At 45.8% G+C, this 27,497-nt stretch overlaps 1 protein-coding gene across 5 annotated transcripts in view; it reads right to left on the bottom strand.

Moving 5' to 3' along the window:
• Window positions 1–27,497, bottom strand: part of AFAP1L2 (actin filament associated protein 1 like 2) — a 120,359-nt gene that overhangs the window by 37,373 nt on the left and 55,489 nt on the right. For all 5 annotated transcript variants that reach the window (XM_034777914.1, XM_034777912.1, XM_034777911.1 and 2 more), the window contains exons 2-4: window positions 13,734–13,862; window positions 13,164–13,241; window positions 6,533–6,627 (exon numbers count right to left, since the gene is read on the bottom strand). In XM_034777914.1, coding sequence (XP_034633805.1) covers window positions 6,533–6,627; window positions 13,164–13,241; window positions 13,734–13,862 — 302 coding nt within the window. The remainder of the gene's footprint in view (window positions 1–6,532; window positions 6,628–13,163; window positions 13,242–13,733; window positions 13,863–27,497) is intronic.

The following is a 27,497-nucleotide window of genomic DNA, read 5'->3' as shown; positions in this document are numbered from 1 at the left end:
TAATCAGATCGGGAAGACATCGCAGTCTACCTAAAAACCCGCGCTGTGACTGCTTCCTATGCGGTCCAACACAGTCTCAGGGGAGGGGAGGGGACGGTTACTTTGTTTCATACAAACAATGGAAACCAAAGGGGACTATGTGGGACTAGGCTTCAGCTTCTTTAGAGGTTATTTTTTTCTCTTTACCAAAGGCGTGGGCGTCTTTTGTCTCTAACTTAGATCAAAAATAGACCGTACTGTGTTAGCCAACCCAGTCTGGTCATTTCAGCACACTTGTCCATTTCACAATGGCACAATAAAGCAGGCAAACCCTAACAAAGGTCTGACGCTATCGTACAGGAACGGCCCAGAGCACGGCAGTTTCTACGCTAGTAAGTGGGAATGGTACGATAAGACACTAGGGGCAACTGGCAGCATGTGGTGAAAAGCAGAGCAGAGCACAGAACTGCTAGTTAGTGCTAAGGCGTGGGCGGAGAACAGGGAGAGAGAAGGAACTAAGTACCATCCAAAGCCCATAGACGTCATTGTCATTATTTGAGGTTTATATTGTGATTGCACCTAGAGGCCTCACTCAGAACAAGGGCCCCGTTGTGCTAGGCATTGTGCATACACATAGTCAGGTCACAGCCCCCCATTGATATCAGTGGGCTTTGGATCAGACCCACTTATGCAGGGCTCTAGCACTGAAAAAGGAACCTAGAAAAGAAACATTGTAAGTGCCAGATAATGAACCTCTATTCCCAACACACAGGATAACGATACACCCCGACATTGCCTCATCGTTCTACAAGCAACTTCCCACACTTAGTTTTAGAGACCAGGGAGGTTCCTTTGTAGCTTTCAGTTTCTGCGGTCTCTGTTCATTAAACTCAGCCTCCCTAAGAGCATCGCTCTCCGGTCATTGCCCTTTTCTGAATCAAAGTTCAAAGCGATGAGCTGATGTGGTTTTTCAATCCCGACCACCCTCTCTATTCTCCCTCCACACATAAATAAAAAAAGCCAAGCTCCTGGGGTTCTAATCTCTGAGCTTCCACCTCACTCATCACCGTCATTCTTTAAACCTCAATCGCAGTACGGCCCTCCGGAGCGCACACAGCGCTGTTAGGGAAACTGGTACAATTGACTAAAGGAGAAAAATTTCCCCAAACTGAGAGCAGCTGAGCACCCGGACACTCCAGGGTTCACCACGCTGTCGCTGGAGAGGATGGGACAGGACACGGCAAAACTAAAGCCTATTTTTGCAGACTGCAGCTGTCCAACATGTCTATGAGGAAGTGAGAGGAAAATTGGCAGGATATTAATTGAGGGCCGGATGGTAGCCTGCTAATGGACCCGTGCAGGTGAGGAGGGAGTGAGCGGACTCGAGCTTTCCCAGCCAACATAGCTGAACTGATGCATTGGGGGGAAGGGGAGGGAGAGGGAGGAGAAGCTTATATCTGGAGCCAATTACTCCCCCGCTGGAAATAAGGGGGAAACTCGCTTCCGGGACAGCCTTTGCTTAGGGCTTCTGGAAAAGCCACAACTAGCCCAGAGTGGAAAGTCTATAGCTTCTGAGTATGCTGATCAGTCATCTAAGAATTTGGGGGGTTTTAACCAGAGGCTAATGAAGCCACGCCCACTTAATTACATCTTCCCCCCAAACACACACACACACACCCAACTGTAGTAACTGGTGCTGATTGATATACCCACAGCAAGTTCCTAAAAAACAAAACACACACTCCCATTGCCTTAACATCAAGGGAAAACGTCCCAGGGACAAAACCACAGCAGATCCCTTGCCAAAGCTACAGCAATGTCATCAATCGTGCTGCCACTCTCTTACTCTGACCTCACAGAAAATTCTCCTCAGCCACACGGCGGCAGCAGCAGCAATCGCCCCTTCCATGCCCCCTCCATTTCAGTGAACTTCAAAGCCTAACTGGGGCTACTTAAATGCTATCCCTTGCCGCCTTCCTGCAACTGACGGGTTCAGGCCTGTTTAATTGGAGTGTAGATGTTCGGGCTCAGGCCATGGTAATTAAACAAGCCCTTAGCCCGAGCCCCATGAGCCCAAGTTAGCAGGCATAGGCCAGCTGGAGGTGTCTAAGTGCGGTGTAGACATACCCTTCGAGATCAGCTGCTTTGCTCAGAGCAAGCATAATCCAAATGGCGGTTGACATGCATGCACCGTGTTAGGAGCACTGTTGTGTGGATGTGGGGTGTGTTTCAGGCATGCAGAAGTATGATAATTACACATTTACAGCCAGATATTCACAACAGGTCAGCACTAGCCTTGGGCAGGAGAATCTTTGAGATTTAAAAAAACAACAAAAAAACGTTCTGTCCCAAATCAGGACCAAAAAAAAAAAAAAAAAAAGAGTCAAATTTTTGAAAAAATTCAGTAACAAAGTCAAGGCGGGGGAGAAGGGGAGTTCAGGGCAATGGGAAATTTGGATTAGATCATTTCAAAATCTTTAATTTTGATTTTGACCTGTTTTCTTTTTTAATTTTCTGTATGAAGTTAAATTTTGAAATAAGTTGTTTTGAATTGAAAAATCTTAACTTTTCGTTTTGACATTTTGGGACGTTTGGACCATTTCAAAAGCCTTTTTCAATTCAGGAAATGTATTGAAAATGACCCTTTGCTGCGAACAGTTTTGGTTTAAACAAATTGGCATTTTTCAGTGGGGAAAAAAAGAAGCCGAAAAATTCCTGACCAGCACCTGCAGTCAGGCCAGAACATTAAAAGAACTCAACACATCAGCCACTGAAGTCTTTGGAAATTTTAGCCCAGTGTTTCTCAAACTGGGGTCGCTGCTTGTGTAGGGAAAGCCCCTGGCAGGCCGGGCCAGTTTGTTTACCTGCCCCGGCCGCAGGTCCAGCCGATCGCGGCTCTCACTGGCCGCGGATCACTGCTCCGGGCCAATGGGAGCTGCTGGAAGCGGCGGCCAGTATGTCCCTCGGCCTGCACCACTTCCAGCAGCTCCCATTGGCCTGGAGCAGCAAACAGTGACCAATGGGAGCCGTGATCAGCCGGACCTGCGGACGGGGCAGGTAAACAAACCGGCCCGGCCCGCCAGGGGCTTTCCCTACACGACTGGCGACCCCAGTTTGAGAAACACTGTTTTAGCCATTGATCTCACAATGGGAGATGAGCTCTCTGGAAATTCTACCCTTTATTTAGGTGCCTAAATTGGAGCTGAGCTTTTTTGAAAATCTGATCCCCAAATCTCTCTTGTGTAAACCAGGTCTTCCTAAATTCATTGCAGGATTAATCCTGCTCCTGTTTGGGGTCTGCTTTCGGAACATTGGGAACAAACTCTTGTGTCTTTTAAGACCGTAACCAGCCCTACCGGTCTCTCTCCCATCACAACAGTTAGATAGAGATTTTTCATTCTCAAGACTAGTTTTTTGTGGGATTTGGTTTTTCAAGTTCGGAGTTAGCCAGATGCCAAGCTGGGGAAGAAGCTCTGTTTCCAGCCAGAGCAGCAGTCATTTCCAGCGCCTGGCCCCACGGCAGAGTGTACAAGCAGATGTGCTGGCAACCCTTGAATCTGTCTCTAGGCCTGTCAAAGGCAGAAACAGACTCTCCTGTTGTCCTAGGTGGAAGGGATGTTTCCCTCCCTGCCCCCACTTGCACTTTAGGCCTGGTCTACACTTTGAGGGGAGAGGGGACAATCTAAGTTACGCAACTTCAGCTACATGAATAACGTAGCTGAAGTCGACGTATCTTAGATCTACTCTGAGTTGACTCCTGCCGCTCCCCCGTCGACTCCGCCTGCGCCTCTCGCCAAGCTGGAGTACAGGAGTCGACGGGAGAGCGCTCGGGGTCGATTTATCGCGTCTAGACTAGACGTGATAAATCGATCCCTGCTGGATCAATCGCTGCCCGCCGATCCAGCAGGTAGTGTAGACATACCCTTAGTCTTATGCATTCACTTGCTTCATCCCTCTTTAAATATGCAATCGAATTGCTTGCTCTCAAAAATCAATGTGAAGCCAAATGACGGGCAGAGCAGGCAGGGGCAGTGCCAGCATGTCCTGCCTGGCTCTGCCAAAGCACCATCATCTTGACCTCTGCCCATCCAGCCCAGGATGTCTCCCTTGAGCACAGACAGTCAATCCCATTACATGTATCCGAGGAAAAGGAAGACATATGGAGAGAGAGTGTAACACATATATAAAGTGTGTGCCACATTCCTCGCTAGTGGCTGGTTCGCATAGAGGATAACATCCTTCTATTGCTACCCTCTAATAGAGTTGCTCCTTTAGCTCAAGTTGTATGTGCTGGGGCTTCAGTACTGAAGGTCCTAGGTTCCAACCCAATTGACTGGATGTGAGAGTCATTACAAGGGCATAAGAGACTTGCATTTTTGATCAATAACTGGGCAATCTTCATTTAATGGGACAGGAATTAAAGAGGGGTATCAAGAAGGAGCCACTGATTTGTTGGAGGCAACAGTGGGGGCAGGAGGAGAGCAGCGGTTTTTCCCATGCCTACCCTGTGCTGAGCTAGAGATGCATTCCTGTATTTGTTCCACTGAACAACCAGGAGAAGCTGCCTCGACGTTTCCCACCGTCAGAGCCAGTGTGTGTGTCTCAGCCTGTGCAGCTGTAGATCCTCCGGCCATGTCGCACAGCACAGGCTGCACGATAAGAGCTGCGTCTGCTTGCTGATCCTCAGGCAGGCTTTCCTTTTGGCCTGGGACTCTTCTGCTACCCCAGCCGGTGATCTTATTTACCCATCTTGCTACTGCGAATGCCGCCACCACCTCCACCAGGAACAGCGCCCCTTGCGATGAGAACCAGTTACACACAGATCACTGCTCCCGGTCACAGGCGAGGGCTGCCTTCCCTTCTCAGCACGGAGAGCATGGGCAGCGTTAACAATTAAGCCAGATGGGTTAGCTGGAAAAACTCCACAGGCTCTGGAACGCATCCATTAGGACAACTGCAGTGCCTCTAAAAGGCTTCTGTATTAATCCAGCCCTTTTCGGGCTTCATTTTCCCAGCACCCCGAAGTGACATCCATCCCTTACACTCCCTTACAGAAGAGATCCCATAAGACCCTTTATGGTAATCCCTTCTCTGACCCTCTGACTTCTCCTTCCTTTTAAAGGAACAGTTTCTCCAGTGAGCCCCTAGCAAACTCTACCCCCTCTCTCTGTCACCACACACATCCCCACATCCACCCACCCACCCACTAACCCCTCTTTCAAGTCTGCTGTCCTTTTACATCAGAAAATCCTTACTGCTGAGATTCCCATGTTTGATCGGCTGCTACACAGTGAGCCCCGCTTGTCAGTGTCTCTGGAGGATAACGAGGGCTGCTCTTTTGGCAAGGAAACAAAATCCCACTGAAAGCTGATTGTGATGAACTGTAACCTAATTACATTTATAACTGGCCCATGGAAAAGTCCAAGGGAACTTTGGTTGTAGATTTCTTTTGTACAAAGTCTCAGGGAAACCTGAATCATGTATAATTGGTCTCTCAAGACACAGACGATGCAGCAAACCTTCAAGCACCAAAAAGTAGGCACAGGGAGAAAGCTGCACTGTGGATGCAACTTGCACAATAATGATCCCCACCCCACACCGCATTCTGCAGAGCAGATGCAGGGGCTGCTATCGTCTTAGGTAGCAGCTGCACTCTATGCCCAAAGAAAGAGGAAGAGACGTGCCTTAAACTCCACTCCTTCCTGGCCACCAGAGGTGCTAAGATGGTCGGGCACATAAGCCCTTCATCATAGGAGAGTTTGCAAGCTTTCTTCCAACTCTTACACGTAACAAACTCATTTGAATTCTGTGGCGAGACACTGACTGATTTGACTCCCACTGAATTAGGATTAAATTAGGATTAAAGGATTAAAACCTACAGTGTAGCAAGGAGAACAGCAACGTTAATCAAGCTTCCTTTCTGCTTTTGCCTAGGGAGCAGGTCCCGATACTCACATCGTCTTCTTTCTCACACATCCACTTGGATGCAGGTTTCATAAGAAACTGCCATATGAGAAGGGAACAATGGTCTAGAGTCTGGCCTGTCTCAGAAAGGGGACAATGCCAGATGCTAGCAAATCCTCTTGTCTTCCACAGCAGTGATCAAGTAGTGCAGTGTTACACAACTGAGAGAGAATATTGTCCTGACACCCCATGGTGATTACCCGAATACCCTGAAGTTTGAGGATTGTTGGCCTTTGTCAGTTTCTCCCAGGCAGTCTAACCATTGCTGCTGCTGCCACACATCTAGAAGGAGATTTTCAAAGACAACTGGCTGCTAGGTGCCTAGCTTGTACTCGTGTCTTTGAAAATCTCTCCCTGAGTTATCTAAACCTGTTTTGAAACTTACCAGGACTAAACTGTTTGCCTCAATAGCATCCTATTACAGAGAGAGTTTTGTGAATTACATACACTATATGTTGCATAATTTAAAAAATTGTCAGTACTTAGAGCCAGTATGTGCCATGAAGAATTTCTATCATTAGAGGTAGATTTGATTAAATATTAAGACCGCGAAAGGAGAAGAAAGAGTGACCAGGAATCAAAGACATACTATTTTTGGAGGAGGAAGGTCCGGCAGACTCTTCTGAGGAGGAGATGAATGGTGTCCTGATTCCCCATTGGACAAAGACTCTCCGCAATCCAGTGCTACAAACAGAAACAAGCAGGAATAATGACATGTGGCACGTCCCAGCAACGCACTTATTACCTAGCAGTGGTGCAGCAACATCCGCGTGATACGTTATATTTGAGTAGGAAGCAGGGTGTTAATTACAGAGTCTGCCTTTGATGCTTCATCGTGACCATGTCATTTCAGACCGTAGCCAAGAATACAGTGCTATGGCACCACAGCTAAAGAACCAGTTCTCTTGGTAGAAGCTCTTCTTGTTTTGGAATGTTTTCCCTCTTGGAATGAAAACTATGAAGACCAAAATGTCTTTTAAATCACTTCACTTGTAATGATGATGTCTATATTAAGCTGTTCTAAAACGTTCACTCTGTTATTACTCTGCTGTACATGGTTTCACTTGCAGGCAAAAAAAAAAAATCACTTTCTCTCTCCCAGTTCCACTCACTAACAACCTTTAAAAACAAAGGGCCTGATTCTCAACTGGTGGAAATCACGTAGCCACACTGGCTTCAGTGGAGGTCCTGGCCAAAAGTCTTCAAAGAAGAAAGTTTCAAAAGGTCTTTCCCTTTAGGTAATACATACATCATCGATCTATTGCATCACAATTAGAACATAAGGAACAGATTTATTTTCTACGAAAAACAGTTTCTATTGAATTTTGTCACCTCTGTAAAATGAGTCGTAGCTAAAGGCTGGCCATCTTGATTTAGGCCTTAGGAACATGAAAGGCTTTTGGGATATGGTGTGACATAGTGAATAAAGCAGGGGACTGCAAAGTTAGGGGATCTTCTGAGAGTACATTCTATTCCCAGCTCTACCACAGACACCCTCTGTGGTTGGGCTAATCTCTGATTCTGTGCCTCCATTTCCACATCCATAAAATGGGGATAACACCACTCACTTAAAGCACAACGGTTGCCACAGAGGTGCAAAGTCCAGTTACTCTACTAATAAAATGAGAACGGTAACACTAGTAACTAATGCATTCATATAGGACCTCATAGCCGAGGAAAAGATTGTTAGGAAAAAAATATAGGGCGAAATCCTCAGTGGGCATTTTCAGCATAGCTGCATTGAGCGACATCGGTATACACCAGCTAAGAACCTGGCACTCAGTGTAGGGGAAGGAGTTTCCAACAGATCTAAGAAGGGAGGATATTTCAGTGATTCATGTGTTAATCTGGGACTCGGGAGACCCAGGTGCAATTCCTGCCATGCCACAGACTTCCTGTGTGGCCCTGCACAAGTCAGTTAGTCTTTCTGGGCCTCAATTTCCCCATCTGTAAAATGGATACAATAGCACTATCCTAATTCACTGGAGTGTTGGGCAGAGAAATACATTAAAAGATACTACACTAAAGGGGGCCATATAAGTGCCATAGATAGACAAGGGAATTAGGTGCCCAGCTCCCTTTGAATGTATTGCCTAACTCCCGTAGGCTCCTTTTAAAAGCCCAGCCTCGCTCCCTATGTGAATAGGGAAAATATAAATTAGAACAGTCAGGGTGCTGTGCCTTTCCTAGCGCAGGTTACCATGGGGTTCAGAAGACTCTGGCATGAACTTCGCTGCATATTCCTCTGTGTTTTATAAATAAAAATTGGACCCGCGCTGCTCCATTTCAGTCTCAGTCTCGGAAGCCACAATGACAGCTCTGAATCTGCAGCCTATAATGAACCTCTGGCAGGGTGGCAGAGGCATCGGTACAACCCGAAACACAGAGTGACGTAAGCCCCCAGGCTGTCTGCTGCCTGTGGTGAAACTTCTCTGCTTCCCTCCTTGTTAACGCTGGACAGTTTCATTAAGCTACAAGGTCAGAGGCAGCCATGTGCCAAACAGCTCAGTCAGTGAATACCAACCGAATACATCTGCTTGCTAGGCACAGCCATGACAGGCAAGGCTGCTCGGTTCCTTGCACGGTTGACATTAAAATTAGGCCTCCCCTGGTTTAAGGGGCAGTTGCCTGATCATCAGCCTTGAAAAAGGCTGCTTTCCTGCAGCATGCAGAAATGAAGAGATGACCCTGCCCAGGCACTCCATGGTTACACTGCAAATACTCTGCTAACTAGCTGGTGCGGGAGCCTTCCCTCTATGATGCATCAGGAGTGCTACTTTCAGTACCATCACTCCTGGAAAGAACATAAGAACGGCCGTACTGGGTCAGAACAAAGGTCCATCCAGCCCAGTATCCTGTCTACTGACAGTGACCAATGCCAGGTGTCCCAGAGGGAGTGAACCTAACAGGTAATGACCAAGTGATCTCTCTCCTGCCATCCATCTCCACCCTTTGACAAACAGAGGCTAGGGACACCATTCCTTACCCGTCCTGGCTAATAGCTATTACTGGACTTAACATCCAGGAATGTATCCAGTTCTCTTTTAAACCCTGTTATAGTCCTAGCCTTCAAAACCTCCTCAGGCAAGGAGTTCCACAAGTTGACTGTGCACTGTGTGAAGAACTTCCTTTTATTTGTTTTAAACCTGCTGCCCATTAATTTCATTTGGTGGCCCCTAGTTCTTATATTATTATCCCCTTTTTAATGATTCCTAACACCCTGTTTGCTTTTTTGATGGGACATCAAGGGTGATACTTCCTAGAGAGGCGCACCCGAAGGGTAGCGCCATGAAACTGTTCTGAGAGGGACGAGGAGACTCAGATTTAGTGGGCATATCTAGACAGCAAAGAAAAATCCATGGCACAGAGTCTCAGAGCCTGGGTCAAGGGTTTGCGGGGCTAAAAGTAGCAGCAGCAGCTTGGGCTCCAAGACACACAACCCCTTGCTGGGTTTCAGAGCCCAAGCTCCAGATGGAGCCTGAATGTCTACACTGATTTTTCGCTCCCCGAGCCCAAGGCAATTGACCCAGGCTCTGTGGCTTATCACCACAGACTGTAATTTGCAGTGTCGACATACCTGCTGGTGACCAGCGCATTCACAGGTACCCAGCCTCTCTCAAGAAGTGCACTGTGTAGGTGCGGCTTTAGCGAAAAAGCACATTGCCAAACTCTAAGTACTGCACAGAACACAGCCTCCCTCCAAACACTGCAGACAATTAGAGGGACAAGTGACATTTTGTGCAGTGATCACTCATTCAAAATTCTGCATTCCTTGTGTGATGCCAGCATCTGCTTAAGCATAGCGAGTGTTTGGCTTCACCTCCTTCCTAGGAATCATCCTAATGAGCATCACCACGCCAGGAATACATAGTTTGTTTTCCTTATTCATTTCCTCCCTCCCTCCCACCCCCCACCTCTCCCCAAATCTACTCAGCAAATCAAGAGCAGGATGGAGACCTTTTTCCAGATCCTCAACTGATGTACATCAGCACAGCTCCACGGACCTGAGGAGCTGGCCATGGGACGCAGCGCAGTTTGGGTCTGGGGATCTCAGGGTTTTATATATAGCCTATTGCTGTAGTACTTGGGCACTTTCAGGGTAAATCAGATGTGTATGGCGAGATCCCTGCTAGACTTTAAAGAGTTTCCTGCTCTTCTCTCTTCCGTTTATAAGGAGGGATCTGCTTGAGGAATAATTCTTTTTCTAAACCAGCCGTAAGCATCAACTCAAGAGTCTAAGGCCTTGTCTACACTACAGGGGGAGATCGATCTAAGTTACGCGACTTCAGCTACGTGAATAACATAGCTGAAGTCGACGTACTTAGATCCACTTACCATGGGGACCACACTACGCGATGTCGACGGGAGATGCTCTCCCATCGACTCCCCTTGTGTTTCTTGTTCAGGTGGAGTACAGGAGTTGACGGGAGAGCGGTCTGCGGTCAATTTAGTGGGTCTTCACTAGGCCTGCTAAATCAACCGCCGATGCATCGTTCCCTCGATAAGTGTAGACAAGCCCTTGCAAAACCAGTTTGTTTACACTCGCTTCCAGTAAAGACATTGCAGAATTGTCCCTAATAGAATAGGAGATATTTTCAGTTTCTCTCTTAAGGCATGAAGTTGCTTAATAACAGGGCACTTAGTACAGGTTTCACTGGATCTGAAATTCCCCTAGCCCTGGAATTTGGGCAGGTGACATTTAGAAAGACAAAAAACAGGCAAGAGGAAATAGGGTAAACATGCACAGTTTTAACAGAAATGAAATGTCCTATTTCTTCATTCTTATACAACTGTGCTCTCCATTATCTGCAAACAAGGCAAATCATTCTCAGATCCCAAGACCAGATGGGACCAGTGGGATCATCTAGTCTGGCCTCCTGTATGACGCAGAGCAGAGAATTTCACCAAGCAAATTCCTGTATCCAGCCAAAAAACTGCTGTTATGTCTGCTTTTGTTCTGTATTTTCCCTGCTGGTATTACCAAAGAACAATCTTTATTTTTCAAGTAGATTGTATCCTCTTAGGTCATTTACTAGGGTGAATTCAATTACTATGCCATAAAAAGATACCTATGAAGGACTGTATTGCTCAGTTCGTCGTCTTATTAGTGCAATCAAAAGTAGATTCATCAATGAGAAAAATTGTTGGCCATCCCTCACCTGTTTTTAAAGGCTTTTTTTCCCCTTTTCTCTGAGCTGATGTGATTGTCTCTAGAAAACATCTTATCTTGCATTGCTCCTAAAGGGAATGCTTTCAGTGCAATCTAACTGTGAATGGGCCCAGGCCCCAGTCAGCTAGCATGCACGCAGCACCTACCATGCAAAGTTCCATTGATTTCAATGGGACTCCGCATGGGTTTAGGAGTCCACATTAGCACAATCAGGGCTTAAATGAATGAAACTGACTGGATAAGCAGATTCCAGCACCTGCACCCATTCATTGAACAGATGCAGGGTTTCCCGTCCAGTCAGTCACAGAACTGGGGTCTTTTACACATCCATAACTAGGAGTTAGACCACACACACATAGAACCTAAGCCACGGACTTCAGTTTTTCCAAACACAACTTAGAAGTTTAACTTGGTCTGGGGAAGTGGTTGAAAGAGCCAGGGCCATATCCTTTAGGGAATGATTGCAAGTGGGGGCTCATAGCCCATGACAGGGAAAAGGCTGAAATTAAAACAATGACAGCAGGCTTTAACGGCCTGACGCGGCTCCATGGCTCACTGCATTGCCTGGCCAAGCCCTATTTTGTACATGTCATTGGACCCAGGATAGAGAATCCATGTCAATAAATCTTTCCACCGCCGCTGATTTCCATGCTCAAGTCATGGTAGATACAAGCAGGCCTTCTGTGGCTATGGTTTAATATGATAATTATGCAACTAGTGGCACTGACCAAGATTGTGACCCATTGTGATGGGGCTGTACCTACATACAGTAAAAAGAGAATGTCTCATTTCCAGAAGCATTTGACATTACTTCACAATTTGGCTGCATGAAGCAGATTTAAACACAATAAAAATCGTGGCACTAACATGACCTTTGCAGGCCACCATATTGTTCACTTTGCTTGTGTGTTGTCCCCCTTCCCTTACCCTCATTCTGTCTTGTCTATTTAGACTGTAAGCAATTTGGAGCAGGGACTGTCTCTTATGTTTGTATGGGGCTCCATTCTCAGCTGTAATAAATATGAATAATAATAATGACAGGAAGTGGCTAAAAGGCTGATCTATATTTGTAAGCATGAAGCTTTGAAGATAAGTGGCCCTTTTGAGTTTCCTTCAGGGCCGGCTCCAGGCACCAACTTGCCAAGCAGGTGCTTGGGGCGGCCACTCCGGAGAGGGGCGGCACGTCCAGCTATTCGGCGGCAATTCGGCGAACAGTCCCTCACTCCCGCTCGGAGCGAAGGACCTCCCGCCGAATTGCCGCCGCAGATCACGATCGCGGCTTGCTTGTGTTGTCCCCCTTCCCTTACCTTTTTTTTTGCCGCTTGGGGCGGCAAAAACCCTGGAGCCGGCCCTGGTTTCACATACATGTTGTGAAAGGGAGAAATTTGCACAAAATAATTCTGAATTTTTGGAGAATTCCTTCCCATGTTGTGAATGCAAAACCAGGTGGATCTAGTCAGAAAAACTGTTGGAAGACAATCACGAGTATTTCACCCAGGGTTATTGTTCTCAATTTATACAGTTTGCAAGGATACAGTGCTAGATCTTCCCGGGAACGTGGGGGGAGGGGTGCTACATAAATACAAGATATTATGTATATTCTGTGCATAAATAATTCATCTTGAGCCAGTTTAGACTATTTGAAACCACCAGTGGTATGGTGCAAAGCAGCATGCTGAACATAGTAATCAAACAAAAGCTTTTAGACATGGATTGACTTGCTTTGGGTCTATACGAAATGGGATGACTTCTTTAAATATTTCAGCAGGGTTGCATGAAGCTGCATACTTAGCAGGAGACATTTTTATCCCGAAGTACTGCCCTCAAAAGTGCTACTTCCAGGAATAACCTCGCTGTGTTAGCCAAAAGCATGGAATATGTAAAAATATGGTAGTCATTCCACCCCTTCCATTGGCTCAATTCTCTACCCACTGAAATCCATGGGAATCACGTCGGATTTCAATGGGAGCAGGATCAAATCCTATACCCCTTTATTCTCTCTCCATTGGGAAGTTAAATCCCAGGCAATCGGTAGCCATAGATTCCATACCTCTACCTTCTTTCTCCTGTCCATCCTTTTGTTTAACCGAGGTCACTTTGTTCATGTAAATGTATTCCTCATCACCACCTGCAAACAAAGGGAAGGAGAGATGTCTTTGTGAGCCAGTCCCATTCACGCTGCTAAGTTTTCACACAGAGAGAAGCAAAATGTGTGCGCATGTGTGTGTATGTACCCTTAAGTCTCTACTAAATGCAAAAAACTACCAATTATACAATGTTTAATTTTTCAACTTAACACCGAAGAACCAGGAAATTCCATGAGTTAAAATTTCTGCTTCAGTATGAACTCAGCCAAACGGCACGTCCTGTGTATCTTATGGTGTGGATTAAATAAACTAAGTTTTAACAAGGAAAACAGAAATGATCAGGAATCCTGGAAATTCTTTACTTTAAAAAATGTGTAACTCTGGTTATTTTTGTATATAGTTCTAGTAATTTATATACAATTTAAAAACCAAATCCCTCTCTCTTTCTCATATCCCCTCTCCCCAGTCCCAATTTATAAAAAAACCCATGGAACTCATCTCTCCCACCCCCCACGTTCTGACTCCATACGTACTGCTTGTCTTTGTGTACACTCGCAGGAGGTCAGAAAGGAAGCATTTTTTCACTACAGCTGTGCTGCTGAGGTTCTCTTCATCCAGTATCTTCAGAAAATCCTCAAGTTCCGTAAGTAGCTGTTCTAGAGCTAAAAGAGACACAGCAAACAATTGTGTTTACAGGGCCACCTGGTTACATTTAGAGAAGGGACATGCACTGAACCTCTAATTCCCAACCTCTTGAAATGGTTTTGATCAGGAGGGATTTGGGTTTGAATCTCTTGAGCTGAACCATTCTTAGGGTTTGGGTTCTGGATCACATCTCAAAGTGGAAGGGATTTGTTTTCTGATTCTAGTTCAGCGATAGCTGAAATCTCACACCAAGATTTTGTCCAGAGAGTTTAGACACTTTGTAAGAACAGCTGATCTTGTGAGCGTTTGGCCATTTGCTGCTGGAACTACCATGAAAGCAGCTGGCAAGGTTTTGGCACCGTTGAATATGACCCTGATTTTGCCTAGAGCCCTGAGCCCTAGTCTCAACCTGATCCAGACCCAAACGCTGCCTTTTTGGACCACTTCAAATTTGATTCCATTTATCTTTGCAGTGACTCAAAGACTCGTGCACAAGAAATAGACTATGCCCATGATACTCAGTGTCTTCTGGGACTATGTCGCTTGGAAGAGCCTCCAGCAATTTGCCACTTGCATTGAATGGAGATGTAGAGGATCTGAAAGCAAGCGCAGGACTGATCAGCACCTCAACAAGTGTTCAGGAGAAAGAGGCCATGGACAGAACACCCCCTTTATAACCTAAAGAGCGAGTGGAGAACAGGTCAAGTAGATCATGCCCCCAGCACCACGACTAAGCAGAGCCAATCAGTTTATTTTAGTTATAAGAAAATCCTTCCTCTTTCTATTTAACTGTTCCCTGTCAAATAGCTTCTGGGAAAAGGCCCACACTCTATTAGCTGGCATTCAGTTACTCACTTCTGATTTCTCCTACTGTTGCCAGGGGTAAGTTAGAAACAGGGGCAGGAGACCATTCCAGCGCAGAAAGAACAGAGTGTTTTGTGAAGAAAGGAAATGCAGAATAAGAATGACAATGGGTGGGAAGGGCAAGGAGTCATCCAAGTTTGGGGGGAGGGATAGCTCAGTGGTTTGAGCATTGGCCTTCTAAACCCAGGGTTGTGAGTTCAATCCTTGAGGGGGCCACTTAGGGTTTTGGGGCAAAACCAGTACTTGGTCCTGCTAGTGAAGGCAGGGGCTGGACTCAATGACCTTTCAGGGTCCCTTCCAGCTCTATGAGCTAGGTATATCTCCATGTATTCTTCTCTTAGGACTCTCCTCTTGTACATTAACTCAGTCACTTCCTGAGCCTAGTTTTCAGTCTTAGTCCCTAATCACAAGGCAATGTTTTCCCTACTAAAGCTATGTCTACTCTACCACTTATGTCGACAAAACTTATGTCACTCGGGGGTATGAATATTTCACCCCGAGCGACATAAATTACACCAGCATAAGTGCTAGTGTGCACAGAGCTCTATGTTGGTGGGAGAGCGTCTTCCACCGACATAGCTTCTGCCGCTCACGGGGGTGGTTTTTTATGCTGACAGGAGAGCTCTCCCCCATTGGCATAGAGCGTATTCACCCCACACGCTACAGTGCTGTAAGTGTAGACATGCCCTAAGAGGGAGTCAGAGCAAGGGGGGAGGGATAGCTCAGTGGTTTGAGCATTGGCCTGCTAAACCCAGGGCTGTGAGTTCAATCCTTGAGGGGGCCACTTAGGGATCTGGGGCAAAATCAATATTTGGTCCTGCTAATGAAGGCAGGGGGCTGGACTCAATGACCTTTCAGGGTCCTTTCCAATTCTATAATATATGGAGATATACCTATTATTAAGCCAGTATACTGGGTGGTAGCAAGTGTTCGCTACTCTAATGCGATATGATTTTATTTGGCTAATTTTGTGGATCCAACAATTTACCATCACTCCTGGGCTTGACTGTAAACACCAGTCCACTGCCTCCAGATCAATTTATATAACCTAACTTAATTTGCTCATAAGCCTTTGTTCTATTGCCTGGGAGCCCTTTATATTTTATTGTGACTTCTCTACATTAGGTTACTTCTATTTTGGTCTGGCTGAGCCCCCATGGGCAACTTCAAATGTCTGCCTTGTGCTGCATCGGCTTGGCTTGGCTCGTCACCTGGCACAACCCGTTGCAACACAAATCAGGTACCAGTAAGACCAAGAAGTCCCAGTGCTTTTCACAAGCAAGTGGAAATGGGGAATTACTTGTAAACACTGGGATTTTACCAATAACTGTGATTAAAACGGAGGAGTGATTATTTGGTATCAATCACATCTCTCAGGCATTCTCTAACCTGGGGAATTTGCTCTGAGTCCAGCAAACAGACGAAACACCACTGTGTAAATCACAATTTTCCTCTCTACAGTGGAATTTGCACTGGCGCAGTGACTTGGGGGCTGGCCATCTGCTGGACTTGGCGCAAAATCCCACTGGAGACAAGGCCAAAATATACTGTCCTATTAGCTTATTCTACCGGACGTGACACTTTACATATAAGTAACGATAACCGTAAGAGTACAACCCAAACAACATTACAGCTTATCTCGGAGCTACTGACGTGGAACAGCTTCCCCAACAGCTGTCCACATGGAAGTCAAGATAGAGTTTGTGTTTCTCCTTAAGGTTAATGATTCCTCCCCCCATCCCCCATTACTATAGAGAATGACCTCATTCTTCTCCCAGGCATCCAGAACTACGATAGCACACAGGGTCAAATCTCTTACGAGTAACACAGCTCATGCAATAGGTTACATTTTCCAGTAGGGGAGTCGGAATGCCAAAACTGGTTTCAGGCTTCCCGTGACTCAAACAGCTCATTTAGGGCCTCATCCAAAAGCCACAGAGGTCAGTGGAAAGATGCTGATTGACTTCCATGGACCTGGATCAGGGCCTTCAAGGAAAAATGTTCAGCTCTCCTTCAAACAACAGCAATGTATGCTTGGCCTGTTCCTATGCAAATCTCTCTCTGATCTCAGTGGGACGCTCCGTATCCAAACCTGATACCTGTACAAATAAATTGCCACTGCAATGAATGGGACTATTCATTTCAGAGGGAAGAAGGAAGAGAGGGAGGAACATGCTAATTTTAATAAGAAAGCAACGCGCACAAGCGGGAAAGTGAAGATGAAGTCTCAAGGATGAATATGAAGGAAGCCAAAGGGATACTCAGTGCAAATGAGGAAGAAGAAGAAAAGACCACAGCAGGTGGGTAAGAATTAGCAATGGTCCAGAAGTGTCTCTACATTAAGCCAAGGTAGGATTCTGAAATCAATGGAGCTACAGTGATTTCAACAAGCTGAGGATCTGTCCCACTGTGTGTACGGTATATTGAACCTAGTGATGGGCAAACCAGTTTGGAAATTATCTAGAGCAGCCTGCTCTAAATGTCCTCAGTGGCTCCCCTCTGCCCTGAATGTGTATCTTGGATATTTATACTGCCTCATCACTATAGTACCTGAGCATCTCAAAATCTAATGTATTTATCCCTCACCACACCCCTGGGAGGCAGGCCAGCGCTATTATCCCCATTTTACAGATGGGGAGCTGAGGCCCAGATGAGCTAAGTGGCTTGCCCAAGGTCACACGGGAAGTCTGTGCTGGAGTAGGGAACTGATCCCAGGTCTCTCCAGTCCTTGGTTAGAGTCCGAACCATGGACTCTCTTTTCCTCCTGTGTTTTTGCCTTCTCATCCTGGTGGTCTAGAAGCGATCACATGGTAAGGTACCACTGCTGTAGCGAGGCCTGCCTTCCTGGTCCTGTCCCTGTGGGACTTCTGACAACACTTAGCACTCCACTTGATTCGAGTTGCAGCCCCATGGCGCTCTTCAGCCAACATTTCCAGGGCCTTTGTTTAGCATATTAGAAAGCCAGGGTTCCGCAGCAGCAGCAAGGGAAGAGGACTGGACTAGTAGAATCAGGGTGGGATTTTTTGAAAGCACAGAAAGGGAGTTAGGAACACGAGTCCTTATGAAAGTCAATGAGATTTGTGCATCTTACCTCGTGAGGGGCTTTACTTTTACCCTATTCTAGCACCTGCCTTTTACGAATCGCAGCCCCTATCTATGTGATGTTTTCATACAACACTTATCAGCCTGGTAACTAAAATCATACCTACCCTGAGAGAGCTAGAGATTGTCATCCTCATTTTAAGCCTGTCGAAAGTGAGGCTCAGATTAAGGGACTTGCCCATGGACATCCAGGAATTCTGTCAGAGTCAAGAAATGAACCTCAGTCCCCTAAATCCCTGCCCAGTGCCTTAACCACCAGACCATCTGTTCCCTGTAACACGTGGTTACTAGGCAATGATCATTCAAAGGGCCCCTAGAAATTTAAAATAATGTTTAAAAGGCATTTAGGAATCTCAGATCCATGAGGACAGCAGGTAACTGGGGAAAAGAACTATACGGATCTGCCAAACCCCATGCAGCATCTAGTCTGGAGTTTGTGGCAGCAGACCCTTAACAATTTGGTCTTAAGCCCATTTGCTCTAGTTTGGATCTTGATGGGCACCAAAGCGAAGGACAAGGAAAGTGAGTGCAAGAGGATGGGCTAGATTGGCAGCCCTGAGAGATTTGTCAGGGTAGGTTTACAATCAGTCTCTGGGATACTTTTGAGGTTCTCCCATCCTATATTTCACTCTAAAAGCATGAGTTGATGATAAAAAGAACAAGGACTCCTTGTACCTCTAAGGTGCCGCAAGTACTCCTCAGTCTGTATCAGCAAAAAGAACGAGCAGTCCTTGTACCTCTATGGTGCCACAAGGACTCCTTGTTCTTTTTGCTGATACAGACTAACACGGCGACCACTCTGAAACTCTGGATCTGTTCGATCCAGTTTTACTACTGCTACTTCTACTATAGCTTCCCAGAAGCAGCCTAATCCAGTAATTCCACCCAATTCCAGCAAAGCAGCCTCGTTGCTAGAGTGACACATGGAGAGTCGGGAACGTTAATGTTGCAATAACAAAGCTGCTTTCCACACAAAGGCTACATGCTCTGCTCACGACATTTGGATGTCGATGCATCTGACCCCATCTTGGCACGAGTCTAGGGCTATGCGTCATAGACGAAAAGAAGTCTCTTGCCTCAAAGTATTGGCTATCCAGTTTATGTGAAACCAGAGCCAAAAAATTAGCAGTTCACATCAGATCTAGAGGCAACACACTCTTTGTCAAATAACCACAAGAGATGCCCAATATTAAATGTTGTTAAAAGGTAAATGACCATTAAACAGGGCTACAAAAATATTCCTTCCAACAGCCTCCGATCTTTGCCATTCTGCTCTGATGATGATACACATCTATGGCTAATTTGAAGAGTCCATTTCACACTCTGGCATTAGAAGGAAACAAGAAGGCAGGTTGAGGATTAACCTTCACAGAAGGGTTTTAGAAATCCCTGTTGAACGGGATCGAACTAGCTCATTTAATCTAAACTAAATGGATTATTATCAGTTATTTGTGTCAAGGTACAGATCCCAACCAAGATCAGAGCCCCATCATGCTAGGCACTGTACAAACATGTGGTAACGGACAACCCCTGCCCAGAAGAGCTTACACTGTAAGTAGATGAGACAGACACAAGGTAGAAAAAAGGAAGCATTCCTTTCCCGCTTATTTACAGATGGGAAACCAAGGCACAGAGAGATTAAGTGACTTGCCCACGGATTCTGTGGCAGAACCAGGAACTGAGCCTGGTCCTTCTGCATCCCACGGTAGTGCCTTCACCCTAAGACCATCTTTGCTCAAACCTTTAAGAGATTCACTGGAAGAATTTCTAAGTGATTGGGAGTGTTGACTCCTGTTGAAAGCAGAGCGCGACTACTGATAGAGTAGAGTACTTCTTGCTCTTATACCTGTCCCAGGCTGGGTTAAGACAGGGGGGGGGGGAGATGAAATCAAGCACCTCTCTCACAGTATGTATCCTGGAGGGAGCTATAAGTACTATTAGTTCTGTATCCTCATCTGGTGAGTATAATGTACTGTTCCAAACCCCTTGCAATGTCCAAAGCTATAGTGAAACTGACCATGCTCCCTCGATTCTTAGACTTGCAGTGGGCAGAAGCAGTGGAGGTGTTTCCGAACAGCTCAGTCAGAGGGAACTGTGCTACCTTGGATTACCTTGAAAGCATCTACTCAACACAATGCAGAGCGGAGGCTTTTCCGTAGCAGCCTTTCATTCTCTGGTTTCCCCTACTAAACATTCTAAGCTGGCAGCATTCTAAGCTCTCCCATGAGGCTGCTTTGGCAGAAGGCAGTTGCCCTCTCACTTTGGTTTTCTTTCTTTGCTGCAGGAAAAAAAAAAAATCAATAGACCATCTGAGGATTGCGTGCTGGGTAAAAGCCGATTTAGAGAGAGCATTCAAATCCCTGAATAGTGAGTGTTAGCAGCATGCCGTGGGGATCTACCCAGTTCTTACTAGGCTAATTGGGACATTTATAAGGGCTGACTGTTGCTGGGAAGGCAAAAGTGTTCTGTGGTGACAGCAGAAGAAAGCTATTCTCTCTAGTTGTGAGAAGAGCCAGATGTGTTGCCAGTGACAGCTGCAACAGCTGGATGACCCTTAGAAGAGACGGTCTTCCAAAATAACAAAGCACTTACTTCTTCAAATAAAGCAGCCATCTCTCCACCTTACCCACTTGAGATTCCTATGAAGGATGAGCTGTGAAAATGGTAAAATAGCCACAGCATAAAGGCAGGATTCCTCCACTGACTTCAACAGGAGCAAGACCGGACAGTACACACTTCGAAAGCAAGCTGCATTTGCATGCCAATTGGTACATAGCAAATGTATCAGTTCTGTACAGTACATGAAACATGGTATTGCTGTAGAATGATGCTCCCATATATTGGATAGGTGCCACATCATGAGTAGGAAGATATGCTGAACCTTTAAACACATGTTGTACACTGCAATGTAAATTGGTTTTGATGTTATCAATTCAAGGCCACTGGAAGGTGTAAATTTAGGCTACAATTTTCAAACGTGGGTGTGTCAACTTAGGAACTAGACTTGGCACTTCGTTTGAATGAAAACAACTTTTAAAATTAAAAACAGGAGAGGGTTCCCTCAAACATTTTTCACGAAAAACGATTGACTTTTGCCAAATTCTTCATTCTTCATGAATATTTTCATAATGTTTTCAATAAAAAAAAATCAAAAGGATTACAGAAATTTTTTATTTATTAAAAAACCAAACTTCCAGCAAACAAAAAGCCAATACATTGATGTTTAAGATACAAATTTATATTTTTAAAAAACCTCACAAAGAAAAATGGGGCATTTTTGCGCTTTGCAAAATGGAAACAACTTTGAAATTTCAAAATGTTTGTAAACTTCCCCCCCATTTTCAACCAGCTGTAGAAAGCTGCCCGGAGCACATTTTGGCACTTGAACAAATTGTCCTGGTTTTCCAAAATGCTGAGCTCTGTCAGAAAAAAAAAAAAAAAAAAAGAGACCACTTCAACTGAGGTGCCTAAATAAGGTTTTAATTGCCTGGTTTTCCACATCCAAGTTGGAAACGTTTGGCTTGATCTTGCTGCAAAGGCTGAAATGGAGGAAGAGGGGCAGACAATGCGTCTTGTGGGTCGTAGGCTGAGAACGGAACAGTTGAGCCCAACCAGCTACGCGTGGGCTGCTTTGGATGTTTGAACAAGAATCTTATTGACGAGCCGGCAGCTCTAACCCAGAAACTCTGAACTTTAACAAACCGGCAGCAGAAGATGCACAAAAGGCTTTTCAGTTTTCTGAACAAACAACAGACTTACTTTCCCTGCTCAATCGGAAGATGAGAAACAGCATCCGGGGGGTGGGAGAGGGGGGGACGGGGAGGAAGAGGGGGAGAGAAAGCATGAAAAGCACTCAGACAGCTGAAATAGGGGCTTTTCTCTGAGCGATCCCACGCCTTTGGGTCACTTACTGTAGCTTTCAAGACAAACACAGCGATGCCCTGCAGAGATATGGGTCTCTCACCCTTTTCATTACAACCCAGCATCACACCAGACTCAGCTGTGCCACAGGAGGTCTCACTCTGGCAAGCAAATTCTTTGCATGAGATTTGAATAAGACCAGCAGCATGTCCCCTTTATAACAGCATCTTTATAGAACACCTGTCATCCCAAAAGATCCCCAAGAGCTTTATAAACAGTCTGTGGGCTGACTCCTGCATGCTCTCACTACCGGGCGTAGCGCTTAATGCTGTGACAGGTTTCAGAGTAGCAGCCGTGTTAGTCTGTATCCGCAAAAAGAACAGGAGTACTTGTGGCACCTTACAGACTAATAAATTTATTGAGCATAAGCTTTTGTGGGCTACAGCTCACTTCTTCAGATGCATAGAATGGAACATATATTGAGGAGATATATACATACATACAGAGAGCATGAACAGGAGGGAGTTGTCTTACCAATTCTAAGAGGCCAATTAAGTAAGAGAAAAAAAACTTTTGAAGTGATAATGAAGATAGCCCAGTACAGACAGTTTGATAAGAAGTGTGAGAATACTTACAAGAGTTACTCCCCATCGCACCAATAAATATAACCATGTAACCGAGAGTCATGTAAGATGTCTCAGTGACCTGAAGCCAAGAGGAGCACTGCAGCTGTAAGTGCACATATCTCAAGCTTTACACACTCCCAGCAATAGCAGACACTTCTGGGGTGGAGTCGGGACAGACAAATACCCACTGCACCATAATGGGGGTGGCAAAATTTTGGCCAAGGAAGCCAAGATGAACTGCTCCCGAATTGAACCCTATGAAGGCTTGGCATGTAGACATCCCTTCCCCTACAGCTGTCACCTTGTCTCTTCCCCCTACCCTGACCTTTTCCTTTCCTCAGGTTGCTTTTTTTCTTCCTTTTGTTTTCTATTTTTCTTTCTCGTGTGATCTCTGGAATTTTTTTGGCTTTCCATGCCCATTCCCTACTCACCAGAAGGGCGACATGCTGCTGACTTTGTCGGGGAGTAAGAGAGACCAGCTGCCCTGTATGCTAACAGACAGCAGTTTGGTGTCTAATGTGGTTTCTAACCATGCCCAGAATGGACATTGGATCATATAAAACAGCTGTTTTCAAGACAGAATCATGCACAGGACCTGACAGAGAGACAGCACAGGGCTTTGTACCATGAATGAAGCACTGGAGAGAGTTGTCCCTTAACAACAAGCTTGGTCCGGTATTTTTCATACACCTATCCTTTGTTTCCTTTCGTTAACCTGGGGGAGATCCACTGATTGCTCCGTGCAGATGGGCAACATATGGTCTCCTGGCTGAGCTCAGCCCTGTGGGAACAGAGACATGGGGAACTAACTCCGTCACAACACAACTGGTTCGGATGGCGGGCTCCTACCTGGGCACGGGACTGCTGTGCACATGAGCTGTTCCTGCAGATGTCCGAATGAAGGGCTGCTGCAGATCAGTGAACGAAGGTTGGCTGCATCCGAAGAAGTGGGCTGTAGTCCACGAAAGCTTATGCTCTAATAAATTTGTTAGTCTCTAAGGTGCCACAAGTACTCCTGTTCTTTTTGCGAATACAGACTAACACGGCTGCTACTCTGAAACCTGCTCTTAGAAGGCCACCTAGCACTTTACCAGCAGCTCCTGGAGTGCATTTGTAGTGGTACGGCTGAGGCTGACTTAGGGTCATGGGACTTTCCCCGTTCCCAGTGCACCTCTTATCCCAGCCCATCCCCCATTCTGTTCCTGCCCTCCTGTACCAGGCATAAGCCCTGCACCTCCGCTACTGTCTGCGCCGGCAGGGAAAGCAGCACAGATTGGTGTCTATTTTAACATGTTGGTGCCCACAGACCCTGGCACATCAGCCACCTGGCTAGAAACACCTGGAGGCTTTGGCTGTGGGACCCTCCTTGGTAGCTCAGTCTTCCCCTCTCTACAACAAGTTCACCAGCTACCATGATTGTGGGACCGCAAATTCCTAATGGTTAGTGCTATCATAATTACTGCCAGTTACAGTACAGGAGCAAAACTCTACCATGTGTACCAGAACCATAGGCATAAAGGAGGTGAACCCTGCCCAATGTAGCTGGAGCAGGATCTCTCTCTTGCAGACAAGATACACTTTAAAGGAATCTGTCAGACATGCATGGAGGAAGGACCCACACACCACGGAGTCTTAATACCAGTTAGTATCCTTCCTATCTTTTTCTTCTAGTGTTTTCAATCTTTTACATGGCTCAAGACCATCCTTTCTTAAAATGAGCAACTGAAACATAACAGAAGGCGAAAGAAAAAATGTTGAAGCTACTTTGTTGCATTCAGAACAAAGGACTGAATGGGGATATGCGATTTTCCCCCTCCGCTTCCACTGAAGCACTGATTCCCTGCGTTATACTGATGGGCCATATTAACTTACTCTGTGCCTCTGCTTACCCATCTGTAAAATGGGTGTGATGACATGATTATTTCACAGGGAAGGGATGTATGCCACGTACTATGAGATGTCGGTTACCAGGTGCCATCGCAGGGCTTTTAGTGAATAAGTTTCATCACTTAATATTCTTGCTCAATCACTGTCAAAAATGTTTCATCTGATCCTCATCAATCCTCTCTAGAGTGACAGCAGGGAGCATTCAGTTAGACTCTGAGCACTAGTCATTGTGCCAATACGCAAACCAGTTATTTCCTCTGGCATCCTATTATGCAACTGTGTACAGGGGGCAGGCAAACCCACTCCAAAACACAATCTACACACTCTGTTCACAGTCAAAACTCATCTCTCTCCTAATGACATAATATAAAACAACAGAAGCTTCAGCACATGCCTTCTCCGGCTTAGTAGCTCCCAGGACTTCTCCCTTCATACGTCTCAACCCTATCTGCCACTTCCATTTCTCTTATATCCATGGTGAAACTAACAAACTCCACCTCCCATAGCGAGTCAGAAGGACTAGCTCATTTAGCATCTCTCTGCAGGACTCCAAGACCATTTAATACTGTGAGGCCTCAGAAGATCCCAGTCCCCCACTTACAGCTGTAAACATAATAAAGGCTGGTGCTGGTCCCTTTAAGATCAATGAAAACATTTCCATTGACTTCAATGAGAGCAGGATCTGGCACATAACGTGTGATCCCTTATATTTAATAGCAGGGCGACAGCTTTATTCCTGTTGCACCTCAGGATGGTCACATCTGCAGTCTCACATAACACATTACATTGATTTCTAGGCAGAATTACTGCTGCCCAGGAGCACATAACACAGCACATTCGTTATTGATTAGTGCAATAATCTGGCGCAGTTTAAAATGTGCATCGTGCCGGGGAGAATAGCAATATTTTATAAGTGACATCATTTGCCACAGCGACAGTCCGTGCAATGTAACTCACATTCCATTACTGAAGTGGAGATTTCCCCTCAATCACTTCAAACCCCAGATTTTGTCTTGTCAGTTTTCCAAATCCCATGATTTGTATGTCAAACTCATCGCTTTGTGCAGATGTGGAGGGGAGAGATATCCAGTGGCATACTTTCTAGGTAAGCAAGACATGCATTGCATGCCCGCAGAGCCGGCTCCAGGGTTTTGGCCGCCCCAAGCAGCCAAAAATAAAAAAAAAGCCGGGATCGCGATCTGCGGCGGCAATTTGGCGTGAGGTCCTTCGCTCCGAGGCAGAGTGAGGGACCATCCGCCGAATTGCTGCCGAATACCTGGACATGCCGCCCCAAGTACCTGCTTGACAAGCTGGTGCCTGGAGCCGGCCCTGCATGCCCGACTTGGTCGGTCTTCCTTAGAGGAAGATCAGCTCCACTTTGAGCACTTACAAGCCAAGATGGGCCTGCAATACCCTCCACCCCCACCGCCCTCTGAGATCTGAGCACTTCTGAACTCTAGGGGAAGTTCAGCCTTAGATCCAGTTTTGGATCAGAATTTTGCAAGCCAGTCCAATCTGAAATTACAAACTGGAAAGTGAGAGAGGCTTATGGTAATGGGTGTTAAGGTAGAATGTAAATTACAATGGATGAGGTAAGTATTCATTAGGCTCTAATGCTGAGAAAGGAGAAGTCACCAGACTGGCTAAATTATAGCCAAGCTACAATGATTCATTGGAGTTTGTTAATACAAAAGGGAGTTTAAAGAGTCAAATCGGAGTTTAAAATGTCCCAAGGAAATGGAGCTCCCTGGAAGAGCTTCAACTTGTTCATCAGCAGTTTCTTGTTGCAGATTTTCTGCTGAAACATTAAATGAAAACAATGATCTAACTCTTAAATCTGTGATAGGATTAGCGATACCTTCTCAGTGTTTATGTAATGGGTTTCAGAGGTTTAATTCAGACTATTATTTCCACTCCGGATAACTGGCTCTTGTTCATGTAAACAAAATCCAGGACAGACTAAGTAACGAAATCTCTTTTATCCGGTAAATGGTTGTTTTGCTGCATTTGAGAGAACTTTCCCTCATTTCCTGTGCACCTTAATATAGCTTCACTGTTAGGATACAAAGGCAGGATCTGACTGATTCATGTAAAAAAAGCCCACTTGCAAAGCATGGTCCATATCCTGCACTTACTTACACCCCCTTGATTGCTATGGGTGTAAATCAGTCCAGAATTTGGCCTGCACAATGTATAGGTGGCACTTAGTTACTATCGGCCTGATTTTTTCCCCTTCCCATTTTCCACCAGTGCAACTCCACTGACTTCAATAGTGCTGCTCCTGATTTACACCGGGGTAAGTTTCGGGAGAATCCAGCCCTGTGCTCCTACTGTTTGCTCAACTTTCTCAACCATGTGATGTACGAAGTCAGGCTTATGTTATATTCCCATCAGCTTCATGTCCCTGATTTTTGCTGCTTAGTGAAAGAGTCCCAGGTAGGAGCAATGAGGTAACTCCCACAGGAACTTCTGCACTGAGTGTTAATTGGCTTGGGAAGGACTTCTGCTCTGTTCTAGAAGAGGGGCACGATCAGGCAGATCACAGTGAAAGTTGCTTAGATCAGTGAGATGTGCAGTTGTTCACATGGTTAAGTAAACTGGGTGGGAATCCTGCTCGGCAGTGGGGAGAGAAAACATTACTTTACATGGGCCCAGTGCAGCAGTCACTTCTGTTAAATACATTATCCTCTTTCTCCCCATCCTGCAGCTACCCAGGGAAAGTTCAATAAGATCTTAGTGGGCTTGATCTTGGCTTCTGTTCCCTTCATAAGTAAAAGGTATGGAAGAGGAAATCCTTGGGTTTAACAAGCCTGCTGCTCCTTTAGGGTGACCAGATGTCCTGATTTTATAGAGACAGTCCCGATTTTGGGGTCTTTTTCTTATATATGCTCCTATTACCCCCCCACCCCCATCCCGATTTTTCATATGTGCTGTATGGTCACCCTATGCTCCTTGAAGAGGATGGGTTGGCAGCACAGCAAGGGGGGGCGGGGAGGAGCATGGCCAGCAAAATCCATATTGGGCCTAAATCCATAGAAAGCACATAAGGAGAACCCAGTGACCCCTGCAGTGGAGTGCCATGACATTTTTACTAAGAGCCTGGGGCAGTCCAAAATGGTGTTCTCCGTGCAGCATGACCTTGCACATACTGTGCATGTGAAGTCACACTAGGTGGAGGATGCCATTTTGTTCTACAAAATGGCATCCATCATGGGGACTGGACAGAATCATCTGGCCCATGGGCCACCAGTTGAACAATGCACAGCTGAGGACTGTAGTTTCCCAGCTCCTTGAGAAGCTTTTAACCAGCTC

Source organism: Trachemys scripta, chromosome 7, assembly GCF_013100865.1.
Source record: "Trachemys scripta elegans isolate TJP31775 chromosome 7, CAS_Tse_1.0, whole genome shotgun sequence".
NCBI lineage: Eukaryota > Metazoa > Chordata > Testudines > Emydidae > Trachemys > Trachemys scripta.
Note: the sequence above shows the minus strand (reverse complement) of the source record. Positions and strands in the feature narration are given on the sequence as shown.